This window comes from Carettochelys insculpta, chromosome 18, assembly GCF_033958435.1.
Source record: "Carettochelys insculpta isolate YL-2023 chromosome 18, ASM3395843v1, whole genome shotgun sequence".
NCBI lineage: Eukaryota > Metazoa > Chordata > Testudines > Carettochelyidae > Carettochelys > Carettochelys insculpta.
In genome coordinates, this window is record NC_134154.1 from 28,118,579 (window position 1) to 28,132,889 (window position 14,311).

At 50.2% G+C, this 14,311-nt stretch overlaps 1 protein-coding gene across 1 annotated transcript in view; it reads left to right on the forward strand.

Annotated features, from left to right (window-relative positions):
* Positions 1-14,311, forward strand: part of RPH3A (rabphilin 3A) — an 82,837-nt gene that overhangs the window by 51,172 nt on the left and 17,354 nt on the right. Inside the window, exons 8-12 of the mRNA XM_075012635.1 lie at positions 4,104-4,178; positions 4,658-4,731; positions 7,656-7,875; positions 10,653-10,732; positions 13,666-13,740. Coding sequence (XP_074868736.1) covers positions 4,104-4,178; positions 4,658-4,731; positions 7,656-7,875; positions 10,653-10,732; positions 13,666-13,740 — 524 coding nt within the window. The remainder of the gene's footprint in view (positions 1-4,103; positions 4,179-4,657; positions 4,732-7,655; positions 7,876-10,652; positions 10,733-13,665; positions 13,741-14,311) is intronic.

Genomic DNA, 14,311 nt, shown 5'->3' on the forward strand with positions numbered 1-14,311 from the left:
CCTCTGACGCTTGTTGTTTAACATTTAAATTGCAATATCACCTGAAGGCCAACTCAGTCAAGGCCCCATTCCTCCATTTCCATTGCTGTGAAACGGAGGGGGTTCAGAGCGAGGCTGCATGTGTGTGTGACTGCAGCCTCAAACCTGGGACCTCAGTGCCGAAGCCTCTGCAGTTGTGCTAAAAGCCTCCTGGTGCTCAGATAACGCTGTGGAGGAGACTCATTCTGTCTCCGTTTAAGTGCCACTATATGGGAAGGTGAACCACACCCAGTAGGTGCCTGGGTGACCCATGCACAAGATCCCCTGGTAGAAGGTGCTTCATACGCAGCCTTTTCATCACTCTAAAACTAGGTGAAATGTAAAATAGTTGTTACTTTTGAAGAATTCAGCTTCCCAGGCAGGTCTGCTCTTCTGCGGTGGGGCAGACAGATGCTGAATGAGCTCCGTCATAATTTCATAGCTGAAAGCATTGATGAAGGCCACTGCATTGACTCTGTCGGTGTCTCTTATTGTTCCATGGAAATGTAGCAGGCCCCCGGCTATTGTAATTTGTTCTGATTAAAAACTGAGAATGGACAGCTTATGCCAGAGCCTGTCGAAGATCATATTCTCTCAAAGAGGCATTGTAGGTTGACGGGCAACTTCAAAGATGGCCTTTCCACTGGGAGCTGTGCTGGCAGATTTATTTCCGGAGCTAAACACCACTGGGAACCCCTTGCCCCAAATTCTCTAATGCCTTGAATATAAAAGGAATAGTTACTAGCAACCTACCAGAGCTACCAATCATGTAATCCCTTGCCTGAGGCAAGATGGACTCTGCTTTCAATTCCATGTTTCTGTGAATAACAGAGCTACAGTGGACTGAATATTCAGGGTATGTATCTGCTTGCAGATTATGGTGTTTGAGCTGTGCTTCCTCAGCTTATTGCATAGACCAGAACCTCTGTCTAACAGTACAGCCTGGCAGTAGTTCTTTTGTTTAATTTGATCCATACGTACATGCAGCAGGACGCATTAGTGTTACTTGCAGTGAATCGGTGTAATCCGTTTATCTGCCAAGCTCATTGCCATACATACTGGGTTCCTTTGGTGCAGTAGATTAAAAGCACTGCACCCGGAAACCTTTTTCCAAACACAGCCTAGGAGTGAGTGCTGAGTGAATACTGCATACAGTCTCCAGTGAATAAGGTTTGCAGGTGAATGCTGCCCAGCTGTGCTTTAAACCAGAGCTTCGCTTCTCCTTTGGTTAGGAAAGCACAATGCTGAAAGTTAAACGTATGCTTTCCCGGATAGGGATGCTTTCCTAACACTCAGCCAATCAAAGAGAAGAAATAATACCGTGTAAATCTCACCACTCCCACTCAGCAGCGCTTGAAGGATGAACCCTCCTTGAGGATTTTTTTGCTCTCTGCCTGGGTTAAAATAATGAGAAAAAGGATAGGTTTAAAAAAAAAACAACCTGAATTTGAGCTAGTTGCAACCTGCTTGTGAATACTGTGTGAGCTGAAGAAGTGAGTTAGAGGAACAATTTATTAGTTGCAAATAGTTTGTTCAGGTCTGTGTATGGCATTTCACTTGAAAGCAGAGATGAAAGTTGCTCTGGAAAACAGCGCGCTTCTCATGGTGTGCCGTATAACTGACCTTATGGCCATATGTGGCCGAGAATAACTCCCACGCAGGAACTGCTGTGCTGGGTCAGACTCAGGGTCCACCTAGACCAGGATGTTGTCAAGGAAACTACAGACCAGTCAGTTTAATTTCTATGCTGGGAAAGATAATGGAAAGAGAAGTAATTAAGGAATTAATCTGCCAACATCTGGAAGAAAATAAGGTCATAGGTAACAGCCAGCTTGGGTCCGTAAAGAATAAATCATGCCAAACCAATCTGATAGCATTCTTTGGTAGGGTAACCAGCCCTGTGGATAAGGGTGAAGTGGTGGATGTAGTATACCTAGCCTTTACTAAGGCATTTGATATAGTGCCACATGATCTTCTTATCAATATACTGGGCAAATACAACTTAGATGGGGCTGCTATAAGGTGGGTGCGTAACAAGCTGGATAACTGCTCTCAGGCTGTGGCCACACTTGGCCAAAACTTTGAAATGGCCATGCTAATGGCCAAATTGGAGAATACTAATGAGGTATTGTAATGAATATTCAGTGCCTCATTAGCATGCTGCTGGCTGTGGCACTTCAAAAGTGCCGTGATTTGCTCGTGTGCAGCTCGGCTACGTGGGGGTCCTTTTCTAAAGGACCCTGCAAACATTGAAATCCCCTTATTCCTATCAGCTGACATGTGGTGCCAGAACTGGACACAATACTCCAATCAAGGCCTAATCAGTGCTGAGCAGAGCAGAAGAATGACTTCTCGTGTCTGGCTCACAACACTCCTGTTAATACATCCCAGAACAGTGTTTGCTTTTTTTTTAGCAACAGCATCACACTGTTGACTCATATGTAGCTTGTGGTCCACTGTGCTCCCTAGATCCCTTTCTGCAGTACTCTTTCCTAGACAGTCGCTTCCCATTCTGTATGTATAAAGCTGATTGTTCCTCCCTAAGTGGAGTACTTTGCATCTGTCCTTATTAAACTTCATCTGTTTACCTCAGGCCATTTCTCCAGGTCATTTTGAATGATAACCCTGTCCTCCAAAGCAGTTGCAACCCCTCCCAGCTTGGTATCATCAGCAAACTTGATGAGTGTACTCTCTATGCCAATGTCTAAATTGCTGGAGAAGATATTGAACAGAACTGGCCCCAGAACAGACCCCTGCGGAACCACACTTGTGATGCCCTTCCAGTATGACTGTGAACCATTAATACCTACTCTCTGAGGCTGTGGCTGCACTTGGCCAAAGTTTTCGAAAGGGCCATGCTAATGGCCAAATCGGAGGCTATCAGCTGATAGGAGTAAGGGGATGTCGCCGTTTGCAGGGCCCTCTCAAAAAGGGCCTAGTGCGGCCAAGCTGCGTGCGAGTGAAACGCTGCACTTTTGAAGCGCCGCAACCAGCAGCATGCTAATGAGGTATTGAATATTCATGTCAGCATCTCATTAATATCTTCCGATTTGGCCCTTAGCATGAGGCACAAAGCAGTGCTGTGACTTGTACAGGCTCCCCCAGCCACATTGCTTCAGCCCCAGGGCTTTGCCCACTGGGTTCCATTAGGTAATGCTGCCTTTCACCTGGCTGTGGGAGCCCAGAAGCCTCCCTGCTCGCTGCATCTTGGCCACGCTCTGAGGATTTGCCTGCTGTCGGGTTTTCCTCCTAATGTTTCCCACTGTTACTAACCCTCGTGTGGAGTAGGCGCTGGAGACTGGCCATGTTTGAGCCGCGTGTTACTAAGTCTGTTCTGAACCAGGCTAGACTCAGGGTTAGAGATGGCAAGTGCCTTCCACTTGGTGGGCGCCAGGGTGGGAAATTTGGGGAAAATGAATCTGCTTTGCAGAGTCTACTGTAAATAGGCCCCCACAGGCCAGTCTCTCGACTGCTTTGTGCCTCGTTATTCCCATCAATAGTAATGGTCTGGCTTTGCCGTGCACTGGGCTCCTCGCACCTGAGGTATTTGGAGACTGGCCTTCAGTGGCTCCCTGGTCACTGCGGCCCAGGCTTTCAGAACTATTGGACGCCAGCTGGAGGTAGAGGCCTAAAGCCCTTTCAGATCTGTGTCTTCTGAAACCTCACCTGTTTGACCCCCAGGGGCCCTGTTTGAGGAAACTTCCGTGTGGAATTTGAATCGAACCCTCGCAGACTCCTCCTGCGTAGGCCCAAGAGGCCTTGTGCCAGGGCAGTAGGTTACTATGGTGATGGTTTAGGAGAGAAATGGGCCCTCCTCCCTCTTTGACAACCAGCTGTATGAGCCAGACGCTCAGCTGGTGTCCATCAGCGGTGCTCCTCGATGAACGGCGCCAGGCTGACTGGCACGGGAAGCCACGCACCAGAGCGTTACGTTGCTCTTGCCCCTCGCCGAGGTGCCTGCTTGTGTCTCTCCCGGAACAGCTGCCTTGGCTGTGCCGTTGCCAGTGTCTGCAGCTTCTAAAAGCCACTCTTCGCTAAATGAGATTTCCCCTCCCCGCCCCTCTAATCATCTTCCCTCCTTGTAGGTGTAAAACGTGCCACTTCTCTTCAAACCGCCAGGCCTCCTCCAGCGACCGGCCAGAGCTCTGCTGCTCAGCCAGGTAACGTTCCGCTTGTACGTGTTCTGGGGCCGTTTGTGCCGTGGAGGTGCTGGGCTGCATTGGGGATGGTGCAGAATGGCTTCCCTGGGGTGCAGGACTGTGCTTTTGCTGAGGCAGATTAGGGCTGTCCTCTCCCCCAATGGCTTGTCAAGTATCACAGTGTAAGACAACAGTGTAGCTGAGACTCCTGGGCCACTGCTGTAACCACTAGGCTCTTTCCACATGACTGGCTTGGTACAGGCTGTGTTAGGCCCTTGTTTCTTGGGCCTAGACCAGGAGGTGGATGAGGCTGCCCTGGTGAAAGTGTCCCTCCACCCCATGCCTTCCATGCATTATTCTCTCACTGTTGTTTGATCGGTGGTAGAAGTGACTCCGTTCCCCAGGACATGGCAGGGAAGGAGGATCTAATCACCTGCCCTTGAGGGGCCACCCACTTTGCCACCAATTGCAGGATAACAATATAACTTTTTTTACTACAGCTCCTCCAGTGGGTGGCAGACCAGAGCCTGGGCCAGCTGGTAGATATCCAGAAAGACAAGGTAAAGAACCTCTAGTCCCTTCCCACTGTAATGCACTGAGTTGGTGTCACACGGTTTCCTGTTCTGAGATGTTCCCTCCTTATGTCAGAATGCTTAAAAGGGCGACCAAGCAGGTGGACAAGTTGATTGAAAACATGGAGATTTTTGGAATGAAAATGTCATTCCAATAGCATGACCAAGGGCTACGGCACTTAAACCATCTCTTTTGCTCCTTGCCTGTCTGACCGCTGGTACTTAACAAACAGTTCCAGAGGCTTCTGTGTTGTGAACTGCATCAGGGCAAGGGATTCTTCTAGGCCCGAGGCCTTTTGCTTTGGTAACTAGCATGGCTTAGAAAAGGTGGATTAACAGCTGCATTGGGAGCAGATTGATCTGCCTCTCTCTGTTTGTAGTCCGGGCCCCTCACTGATTCACCTCTCTCTGCGTGGCTCTCATTTCTCCCGTTCTACACAGTAATGACAGTTTCAACGGCTGAGTCTCCGCCAACGTTAATGGACAAGCCAGGTCAGGGGACTCGCTTTTTGGGCGATTTTTGCAGTGGTCTCTGATTTATTTAAAGCTGTGCTTTTCCTCTGAGAAGGCCAAATTCTTGCTTCACTTTCACTATCCAGGTGTAAATCAGGAGTCACTACTGATGTGAGTGAGTGACTGATTTGCACTTGAGTAACTGAGAATAGAACTTGACCCATGCACTATTAAATAATAAAATAAAAAGCAGTGCTCAAAGTAAAATGAATGTCCTGTTTCACCTTCTGTTCCTAGGGGAGCAAAGCTGTTCTGCATCTGACTTTCAGAGTGTTAATTATAAACATTCTCTTCCATCTCCTCTGTTAATTCACATGAACAAGGAGCTGTTGAATTTCCCACAGGCTTTCATCCCAAGATCTGAGGGTAGAAATAGGTCAGCTATCTTGCTCCGAGCTTTCAGCTCTGCCTTTACTTGCGGGTTTGGGGGAAATCTGACTCAGAAAAAGCTTGGGTTGAAGTAGAGCACCTCCCCTGTGTAAGGTTTAAACCCAGGGCAAGGGAAACTGTGAGACGTCCATTGTTGTCGAGGTCACCTGATTTTAAAAAAAAGCAAAGCCCCTTGCACATGCGCTATGCACAAGCATAACGGGCCCCAGACAGAGGCGTTTTCAGGAATTCCATTGAGAAAAATGGAGTAAGAAATACTCCAGGATGAAGTTCGATTTTCCCCTCTGCTTAATTTACTAGCCAAATCAGCCATAACCCAAGCAGCCCACTTGACCGATGGCAGCTGCTTGGTCATAACCTGAGCTGCTTATAGGTGGGGCTGTGCAGGTTTTGCAGCAAAATGAGCTACCTGCATTCGCTCATGTCCAAAATGCCTTGGTCGTGCGCCTTTATTTTATTCAGCCTTGTCCCTCCCTGTGGTATCTAAGCACCTAAGTGCGAGAGCAGCTCACCTGACTCCAGATCTGTACTTCAGGCAGGAGAGCTGCTGTCCCCCTTTCTGGGTTTGCTTTCAGTGGGAGACTGTCTTGCTAACAGGGAAACTTGGGGGGAAACTACTATGAAGCTTGCTGCCTTGAGTATTGGTACCGCAAGGTTCATCTTCTGGTGGTGGCCAGTGCCAATGCTTCAAAGGGAAAGAACAGAGAAGGGCGACTGAGCAATTCATCGCTGGTGGTCCGGTCCCAGCTGTTGGCATTTGGTAATTTAGGGCGTCCCAGACCAGGCCTGCTGGGGTGGGAGTGAGGGGGCAGAAGGGGCAGTTGCCCGGGGGGCCAGGTGTTTCAAAGGGGCCTGGAGCTCTCTGTGGAGGTGGGGAGGGGTGCAGTGCTAAAGACTGAGTGCCCTAAGCCCCGCCCTTTCTGCCTTTGTCCCCGCCCCCTCAGTGTTGAGTCTTGCCCCGTGTCCCGCGGTGGTGGTTGGCCCCGCATTCCCTAACCCTTCAGGCTAACAGCCGTCGGTGGGCCTGTCCTCCGTGAACTTAGGCAGATGACGTCATCGCAAGAAGCACCAGGTGCTAAGTGGCCGTGCTACCCGCTGCTAGGTCTGTGTTGCCACCCCCAGAGAAGAATTCCAGTGCACGTTGCGTGTCTCAGACCCACCAAACCATGGAGGGCTGGGGTGTCCAAACCCAGACTGGCAGTGGGCGGCAGGGCCTGTCCAGGCAGGATGCTCTGAGCAGGGCAGCAAGTTTTGAAAACGAAGAGAAGAGATACGTCGTTGCATAGTAAGGGTGCGAATCGATCTCTTTTTGCGAAGGAGTCCACGGAGTAAGCTAGAGGTGCTTGAGGGTCGTGGAAGGGAAGCAGAGGGAAGGGGATTTGACGGTAGACAAATGGTCTAAAGTGCAAGTGAGGGTAATTCAGCTGGTCAGGTCGAGTGGTGGATTCTCCATCACTGGCAATTGAAGATCAGCTTCAGGTCAACCGGGAATTGTTGTGGGGCACTTCTCTGGCGTGCGTTGTACAGGAGGTCAGACTAGAACCAGGGGCTTTCAGACTTCATTGCATGGCGACTCCCCTTTAACAATCAACATTACTCCTGGTGGTGGGAGACTGAGCCCGCTCTGGCAAAACTGACACTGAAGCCTGAATCCTGCTGCTTGTTCTTTGGCCCCTGAGTGATGACGGACTTTGGCTCCGAGCCCCACAAGTTAAAGCCAGCACTGGTGACCCCACTGAAACACTTTGGGGTCCTGAGAACCACTGGGCTGGGTGTTCACAGTGGTCCCTCCTGGTCTTAGACTCTCTGACTCTGTGAAAGTCGAGTAGGATCACAAACTGTGCAGCTCCAGATCCCATGTGCCCGATGAAATTGGCCTGGCTGACATTTCTGACCCGAGCAGCTTGCTTTCTTCTTCCTCTGGAGCTTTGGTCTCCAGAGCTGCACCCCACATCATCGGGAGCTCTGCATTCAAAGCCTGTTTTCTCTTTGCCCAGGGAGCCAGTCGATGGGCCTGCCGCAGGCAGACCCTGCCTATGCGGCAGCAGTGCCCAGGGATGACAGAGGAGGCGGCAGCGGTGGGTACGCGGTGCCCGCAGCCAGGGAGGAGAGGGCCGTGCGCCAGCCTGCCCCGTATATGCAAGCCACCGCCCCACCTGTGCCAGCCGCCCCAGCACGCCAGCTCCCGCTGCCTCAGGGTGACGAAGAGGATGAGGCCAACAGCTACGATTCAGATGAAGCGAGTACGTAGCCTTGGGTTGAACCGGCTGGCTCCCATGCAGATGGGCCTTTTTGAGCCACATGAGAAAAGCCACAGATCTTGGGCCAGATCCTGAATTGTTGAGGACCTCCTCTTTCCTTCTGGGTCCATCTGTGCTCGGTGCCCCTTGAACTTAGCCCATTATTCAGATGGGGGATGAGGTGAGGGCTCAGAGGGTGGCATTGTGGGAATATGACTAAGTGTGAGGTCAGTAGGTCCCTGAAAAGTGCGCCTTGCGAGAAACTGTTCTGTTTTTTGTCTCCTCCTCTTGAATGTTTTATATTTTGCAAAAACCCCGGGAACGCCGTCCTTTTTAAGTGACGGCAGCCTTGATCCGCTGAGGCTCCTGCCGTGTTCCCGGCATCCACCAAGTGTTTTTGATGCTTGATAAATAAGTCATCAGGGAGGAAATGGGGCTGTTTTGTGACTCTGTTCCTCTCTGACTGAAAATAACAAACCGTCTCCAAACAAGCAGTCGCTGACTTGCATTATTCATCGGTTTGCGAAGGAGCCTGAGGGTCCAAAGGGCAACTCTGCGCGACTTGGTTTTAAACCTTGGAAAAAGGGGAAGGTCAAAACCACTGTGAATGTAGAACTCTGTTAAAGGCATGGAGTTTGCAGAGGCTGAGAGGAGAACGTGGCCCTGAGCTAGAGTTAGATCCAGCCAACTTTCTCTGCTCAGTGCTCCCGTTGATTTCAACATGGCTTGCAGGATCAGGGCCTATATTTTTAAAGGTATATAGGCGCCTAAGTCTGTGGCCCTAGATCATTACTTTACTCTGTATAGCATAAGCCAAATTGGGGTATGTAAATGCCCCTGTCCACGACTGTACACGTATGACAAAAAGATCATGTGAAGTCTCTGTTTTCTTTTAGCTGGCTGAAATGCCAGTAAACCAGTCCAGCTGTATAAAGGAGAGAGCCTTGTGGTTTCTGTGCTCCTGCACTGAGTTGTTTCCCCCCCAGTTCTAATTCAGGAGCTTACTTGACTATGAGAGTGAAGATCAGGAGCTCCGGGAAGGCAGCCCTTCATGCCTCACACCCTTTTCTGGGAAGGACAAAGGCTGTTGGGAACCATGTGGCGGGGCATAAATGTTAGCCAGAGAGGAAGAGGGCCATGAAGGAGTTTAGTCCAGGGCGAGCCAGTGTCTAACTTTTCCTCTCTCCATGCAAATTTAGGTGAGACCCCAGTGAAATGAGAGTGCAAAACTCAGGCTGGAAACTTGGGGTGGTTGGCCTTCTGTGCTCACTTGGGAGAAGATGCTGAAGTTCAGGGCCAAAGCGAATTAGCAGCTCGTATTAGGGATGCGATTTGCACGGAGAAGCTGTTTGGTGCCTTATACAGTAATCGCTCAATTTATGCGGTGGTTGCATCATGGGCAACCTCCACCTAAATCGAATTTCACGTAAATTGGGTGGGGAGGGAGCAGGCAGCTGAGGGAAGTGTGTGTAGGGGGCAGCCATGAGGCCTCCGGCTTCTCTCAGCTGGGGGGGAGGGGCACACAGCTGCTTGCAATGCAGTTCTGAGAAACTGCTCTGGAAGCAGCTGTGCCCCCACGGGTCCCCCCACAGCTGGGAGAACCGGTGCCGCAAGCAGCTGTCTGTCAGGGGGAGCAGCCTCACTCGCGCCTGCCAGCCTTAACAGGAGCAGTTTCCTGCTTCTGTCAGGGGAGGCAGTGGCGTTAACCCGAGACATACGCAACTTGATTGCACGTATCTCGAGGGTTTACTGGATAGTCGGATTGTGCTGTCACATTCTTGTTTGCGTGCCGAGTGCTAAACTTGGTTAAAACTGAGGTTTGCATCGTTCTTTTCTGATAATATTCTGACTACGGTCGTGCAGGATTTCGGTCAGGAGAGGCTGTGGTGGTCGGTTAGTGGGTGACTGCGTAGAGTAACAGTGGTTGCGGTGTTTTAAATGGCCTCTGAATTTGTGCACACCGTTTTTCATCTGCAGAGCAAAGAGGAGCGTACAGCTCAGGTATGCATGCCGGTCGTTAGAGGCTGTCCTGCGCACTCCCAATTAATTGGGCCGCTGGTCAGTTCCGGGAGTTAAATTAGAAGCTGGCTTGAGGTGCATTGAGGCCACTTGACACTGTACAGCTAAAATATCTTGGGCACCATAATGCCATAGGTTGACGTCTCGTCATGATATGGTAGCACATGTTGCATTGCACTCAGAGGTATGGGCTCTCTCGGATGTCAGAGTACACTGTTGCAGAGGGGTGCCGTCCTTTTTGGGGAGAGCAGCTGAGGTCCTGATCAGCACTGCAGGGGTGAGATCTGGAAGGAGGCTCCCCAGAAAACGGCACAGACAGCCAATCAGAATGCTTTAGATGAAGTGAAATTTTCCTGCGATGCTTGGTTGGGGCCCTGGGAGCCCCCGTTCAAGCCCCATCTCCGGCCATTGAAATAGGATGGCCCAGCATGACTCAGGCAATCTGGGACTTTAAACCTGGTCTCCCTCATGTTCATGTGAAAATGCTTGAAAGACTAATTTGTTCCAACGTGGAATGAACACGAATTTTGGAACCTGGGGAGTTGCCATGAAAGGGAATTGTTGTCCACCGTCATCGCTGACCGGCCTGGCACAGGGTGTGGGGGACTGAGTAGTTGCCCTCCTCCCATAGTGCTGTTGTGCTCATGATGCTTGGCGCCTCCAGGGTTTCCTGCTGACATCGCTAGGTGGGGTAGATGAAATGTCTCCCTTATGTTATAATAAGCTGTCTCTTTCTCTGTCCCTCCCCTCTTGCTGAGCAGCCACGCTGGGGGCCCTGGAGTTCAGTCTGCTCTACAACCAGGAGAACAGCTCTTTGCACTGCACGCTCATCAAAGCCAAAGTAAGTGTGTCCTGGTGGCAAAATAAACGGGCTTAGGAACAGGCCAGCAGGCACAGACTGATCCAGGAATAAAGGCACCTGCTTGCTCCGCATGGGCCGGGACACTGACCACCTCGGAAGAGCCTATTTCAGAAACACCCTCCTCTATTTTCCTACGTCCCCCAGACCCATCTAGCTAAGTGTAATGGCGCTGAAGCTAATTCTGCTGCTGTCTCCTCCAGCCAGGTGACCCACCAGGCATTGTGCACAATGATGCCTGACATCATTTTCTGTGTGCTAGAGGTAACGATTCCCTTAAGGGTGAGGTGCAAGATTCTCTGCCCTCCTATTTCTCTGCGAACTCGAGGGGCGTTAGGGCCGCACTGGGCAGGGGTCAGGTAACTTCCAGGCCTAGAGCTCTGACTGGTTCCAGAGATGTTCCCCATTCCAAGTGTTCGGAACATCTCTGAAACCTCTGTTGTCTCTGAAAGTGGCCTGTAGCGGGTACAGGTGGCCCTTGGTCCACCATACAGGAAAGAGGAGGGTCTTATGTCAGACCTTAAAAGGTAGCAAGGCCAGGGCGTGGCCTGATGGCTGACGGTAGCAAACTCTCCTACGGAGAGTCCTCCTCCAAAAGCAGCCTTGCCCTGGAGACAGCAAGTTACAGTGTGGGTTTCGTCATCTCCCCCAGCACCTGCCTCCCATGTATCTGCTGCAGGAGACTTGGGTACAGAGGATAGTTAAACCACAGCTGCTTAAGGCCACCGGTTGTGCGAAAGTTCCCCAGATAAATAGACAGTTGCTCGCGGGAGGTCTCTGAACTGGAGTCGGGGGCATGTCATTAGAGGTGATCATTTCTTGCAGCAGTTTAGCAGATAGTGGAGACTGGAGCCTGCTTCTGAGGCCGCCTCCCAGGAGCTGGCTTCGCGTGTTGACCTCAGCCTAGCTGGAGGCAACCTCTGCATCAGTGTGCAGATGCCTGTGTCGGATACGAGTGCATCAGAGATGCCGAGTGCACTGTAATTACCCACCCGCTTCCTCAGGTGTAATTGATTTCCCACAGCTGTTTCACAGGGTCATCAGGGTTATTTCTGCCCGTATTCAGTGGGTTGATTTATAGCAACTGTAACCATGAGAGGTACCTGACTTAGGCTGAAAATAATTGGGTAGTTAATTCCATCTCTAACTACCTGCATGAAGCAATAGTGCAGAGGTTTTGAGAACTGAATAAGGGTCTTGCAGGAGAAGGGAAGACATCAACCTTTAATTTCATGAGCCCTGTTTGTAATGATCCCATCGACCTGCCATTTCTTTTCATGCTTTTGGGCAAAATCAGTAATGTTTAGTGCCCATAGAGTGTACGTGCCAGCAAGCCCCAATCTGCAGCACTTCCAGCAATGTTTGATTACACTGTAAAATTCTACCTTCACCCCTGTTAAAATGGCAAAGCTGAGAAGCCCACCAGTGCTCTGAACTGAACAGCGCTAATTCAGACCTGGAACCAGAAGCAGTTACTGTCTCTAGGTAACCCCTCCTCCCGCGGACCATCCTAGATAACCTCCCTGGCTGCCCGACTGGTTGCCTGCAGCACTCCTATCTTATCTGGTTAGAGAAGATGACATCAGCCTACTCGATGTACAGCGGAAGAGCCGATGCTGCCCTTCTGCTGTGTCATTTTATGGGAACAGGCTGCCCTCTGCAGAGAAAACTGGCCAAGCCTGCTCTGACAAACACCGTCTGATTTCCCACAGTGGTGCAGAGTCTCAGAAGAAACACATGACTGGGCAAATACCTTAGTTATCTCTGAGGCCAAACAGGAGGTGAAAGCCTCAATTTCCACAAGCCATGAATAGTTTTGGGTGCCTGCCTGACATAGGTCTGATTTCCAGAGGCAGGGTGCTCAGCACTTCTGGAGGATTAGGCCCCCTTTAAAGTGCCTTGAGGTAGAAGTCCAACCCCCTCATTGTGTGGGAATATGTGGGCCCAAATGCTTTCTGCTGCAGCCGACTCTGTTTCAGTAATTTGTGGTGAGGTTGTAGGATGGGCTTGCACCCCTAGTGCCCCAAGAAACAGAGGTAAAGTCCTGCTGCCTGATTCTCCTCCCAGGGTAGAACCTCAGAAACTTCTGGTGGAGCAGATGGTGGAATTCTGCAGGGCTGGGGGGAAACTCCTGTTGTTAACATTTCACCAGTTCTGTAAGGTGGATGCCACTTTCTGGAAGGAGGAAGTCTCTCCTCTTCATGCTAAGCGTGCTTCCCCTGTCGCATCCTTTCAGGCTAGCTCTGCGCAACCCTCAGGCCCTTTTGTATGGAACAATGATGTGCAGGCAAACCTTTGCTTCTGGGATGCGAGTTTGAAAGCTGCTGTAGACAGTGCAAATCTGTCTTTGTTAGGTCATATACTCAAAGGCTTGGTCTACACTGTGGAGTTAAGTCGATTGCAGATACGCAATTCTAGGTACAGCAGTTGCATACCTAGAATTGGCTTATCAGCAGTCGACTTACCTGGCCTTCTACGCAGAGGGAGGTCGATGGGAGAAGCTCTTCCTCCAACCTTCCTTAACCCTTGTGATATTGAGGAGTACAGGGGTCGACTGCCAACCTCAGTTCAATTTCGCCCATCGATTTTGTGCGTCTCTACCAGCTGCACCAAATTGAGCTTGGGAAGGTTGACCCTAACCGGGTTGCTCTTCCCAGCAGTGTAGACTTACCCAAAAATAACATGAGCAAGCTGGCAGTGGAAAGTAGCATTGGGTTGATACTTAAAAGCTGAATTCTACATGTTGGTTCAAGGCTGGATTTTCCCTGTACTCAGAACAAATAGCCTTATTTTTATCAAGCACATACCGTTTGTTCCCTTTGTTGATCAATAGTTTGTAATAAACCATTGCTAACTCTCTCTCTCCCCCCGCCCAGTGTATCTAAAGATGGCTAACCCCTTTCGTTATCTTTTAGGGCTTAAAACCAATGGACTCCAATGGTTTAGCTGATCCTTATGTAAAATTGCACCTGTTGCCAGGAGCCAGTAAGGTAAATATATTTTGATTAATTTGCTTAACTCCTTTCTATTGAAACCGCGAACAAATATATCACATTACTGCTTTATAGTGGAGGTTTCCCAAGGGACTGAGATGGGTAATTCCCATGAACAGGAGCTAGAGCTTCAAATCTGCTAGGCCACTTTGGGAATCTCAGCTCACAGGCCTAAATGCATTCCGCATGGTGAGAAAAATCTACAGCGCTGTGCTAATCCTGAGAATTGATACCTGTTAAACTAAAAATAACAGTAGCATGGAAGGAGTGAGAAGAAGGTCACAAAGGCAGCTGCTCTGTAGTTATGGAGAAAGTTGTGCTGGCTTTGCCCCTCTGATTTCTGCCACAGTTGCTTATTGCTGTAATCCAGCGTGTCACCTGCTCAGGAGAAGGAAGCCTGGAGCCAAGCAATCTCCTTGACGCTCGTCTCTCTTCGGGCGAACGATGCCTGTTGACGCTTTGATGCAGGTCCTGGGAAATCAAAAGCGTGAAACTTACAGTCACTCATTAGAGACGAACTATGCTAACTGTTCAGAGGTTTCCCGTCGCCCGCAGGGGCGCCCACTGG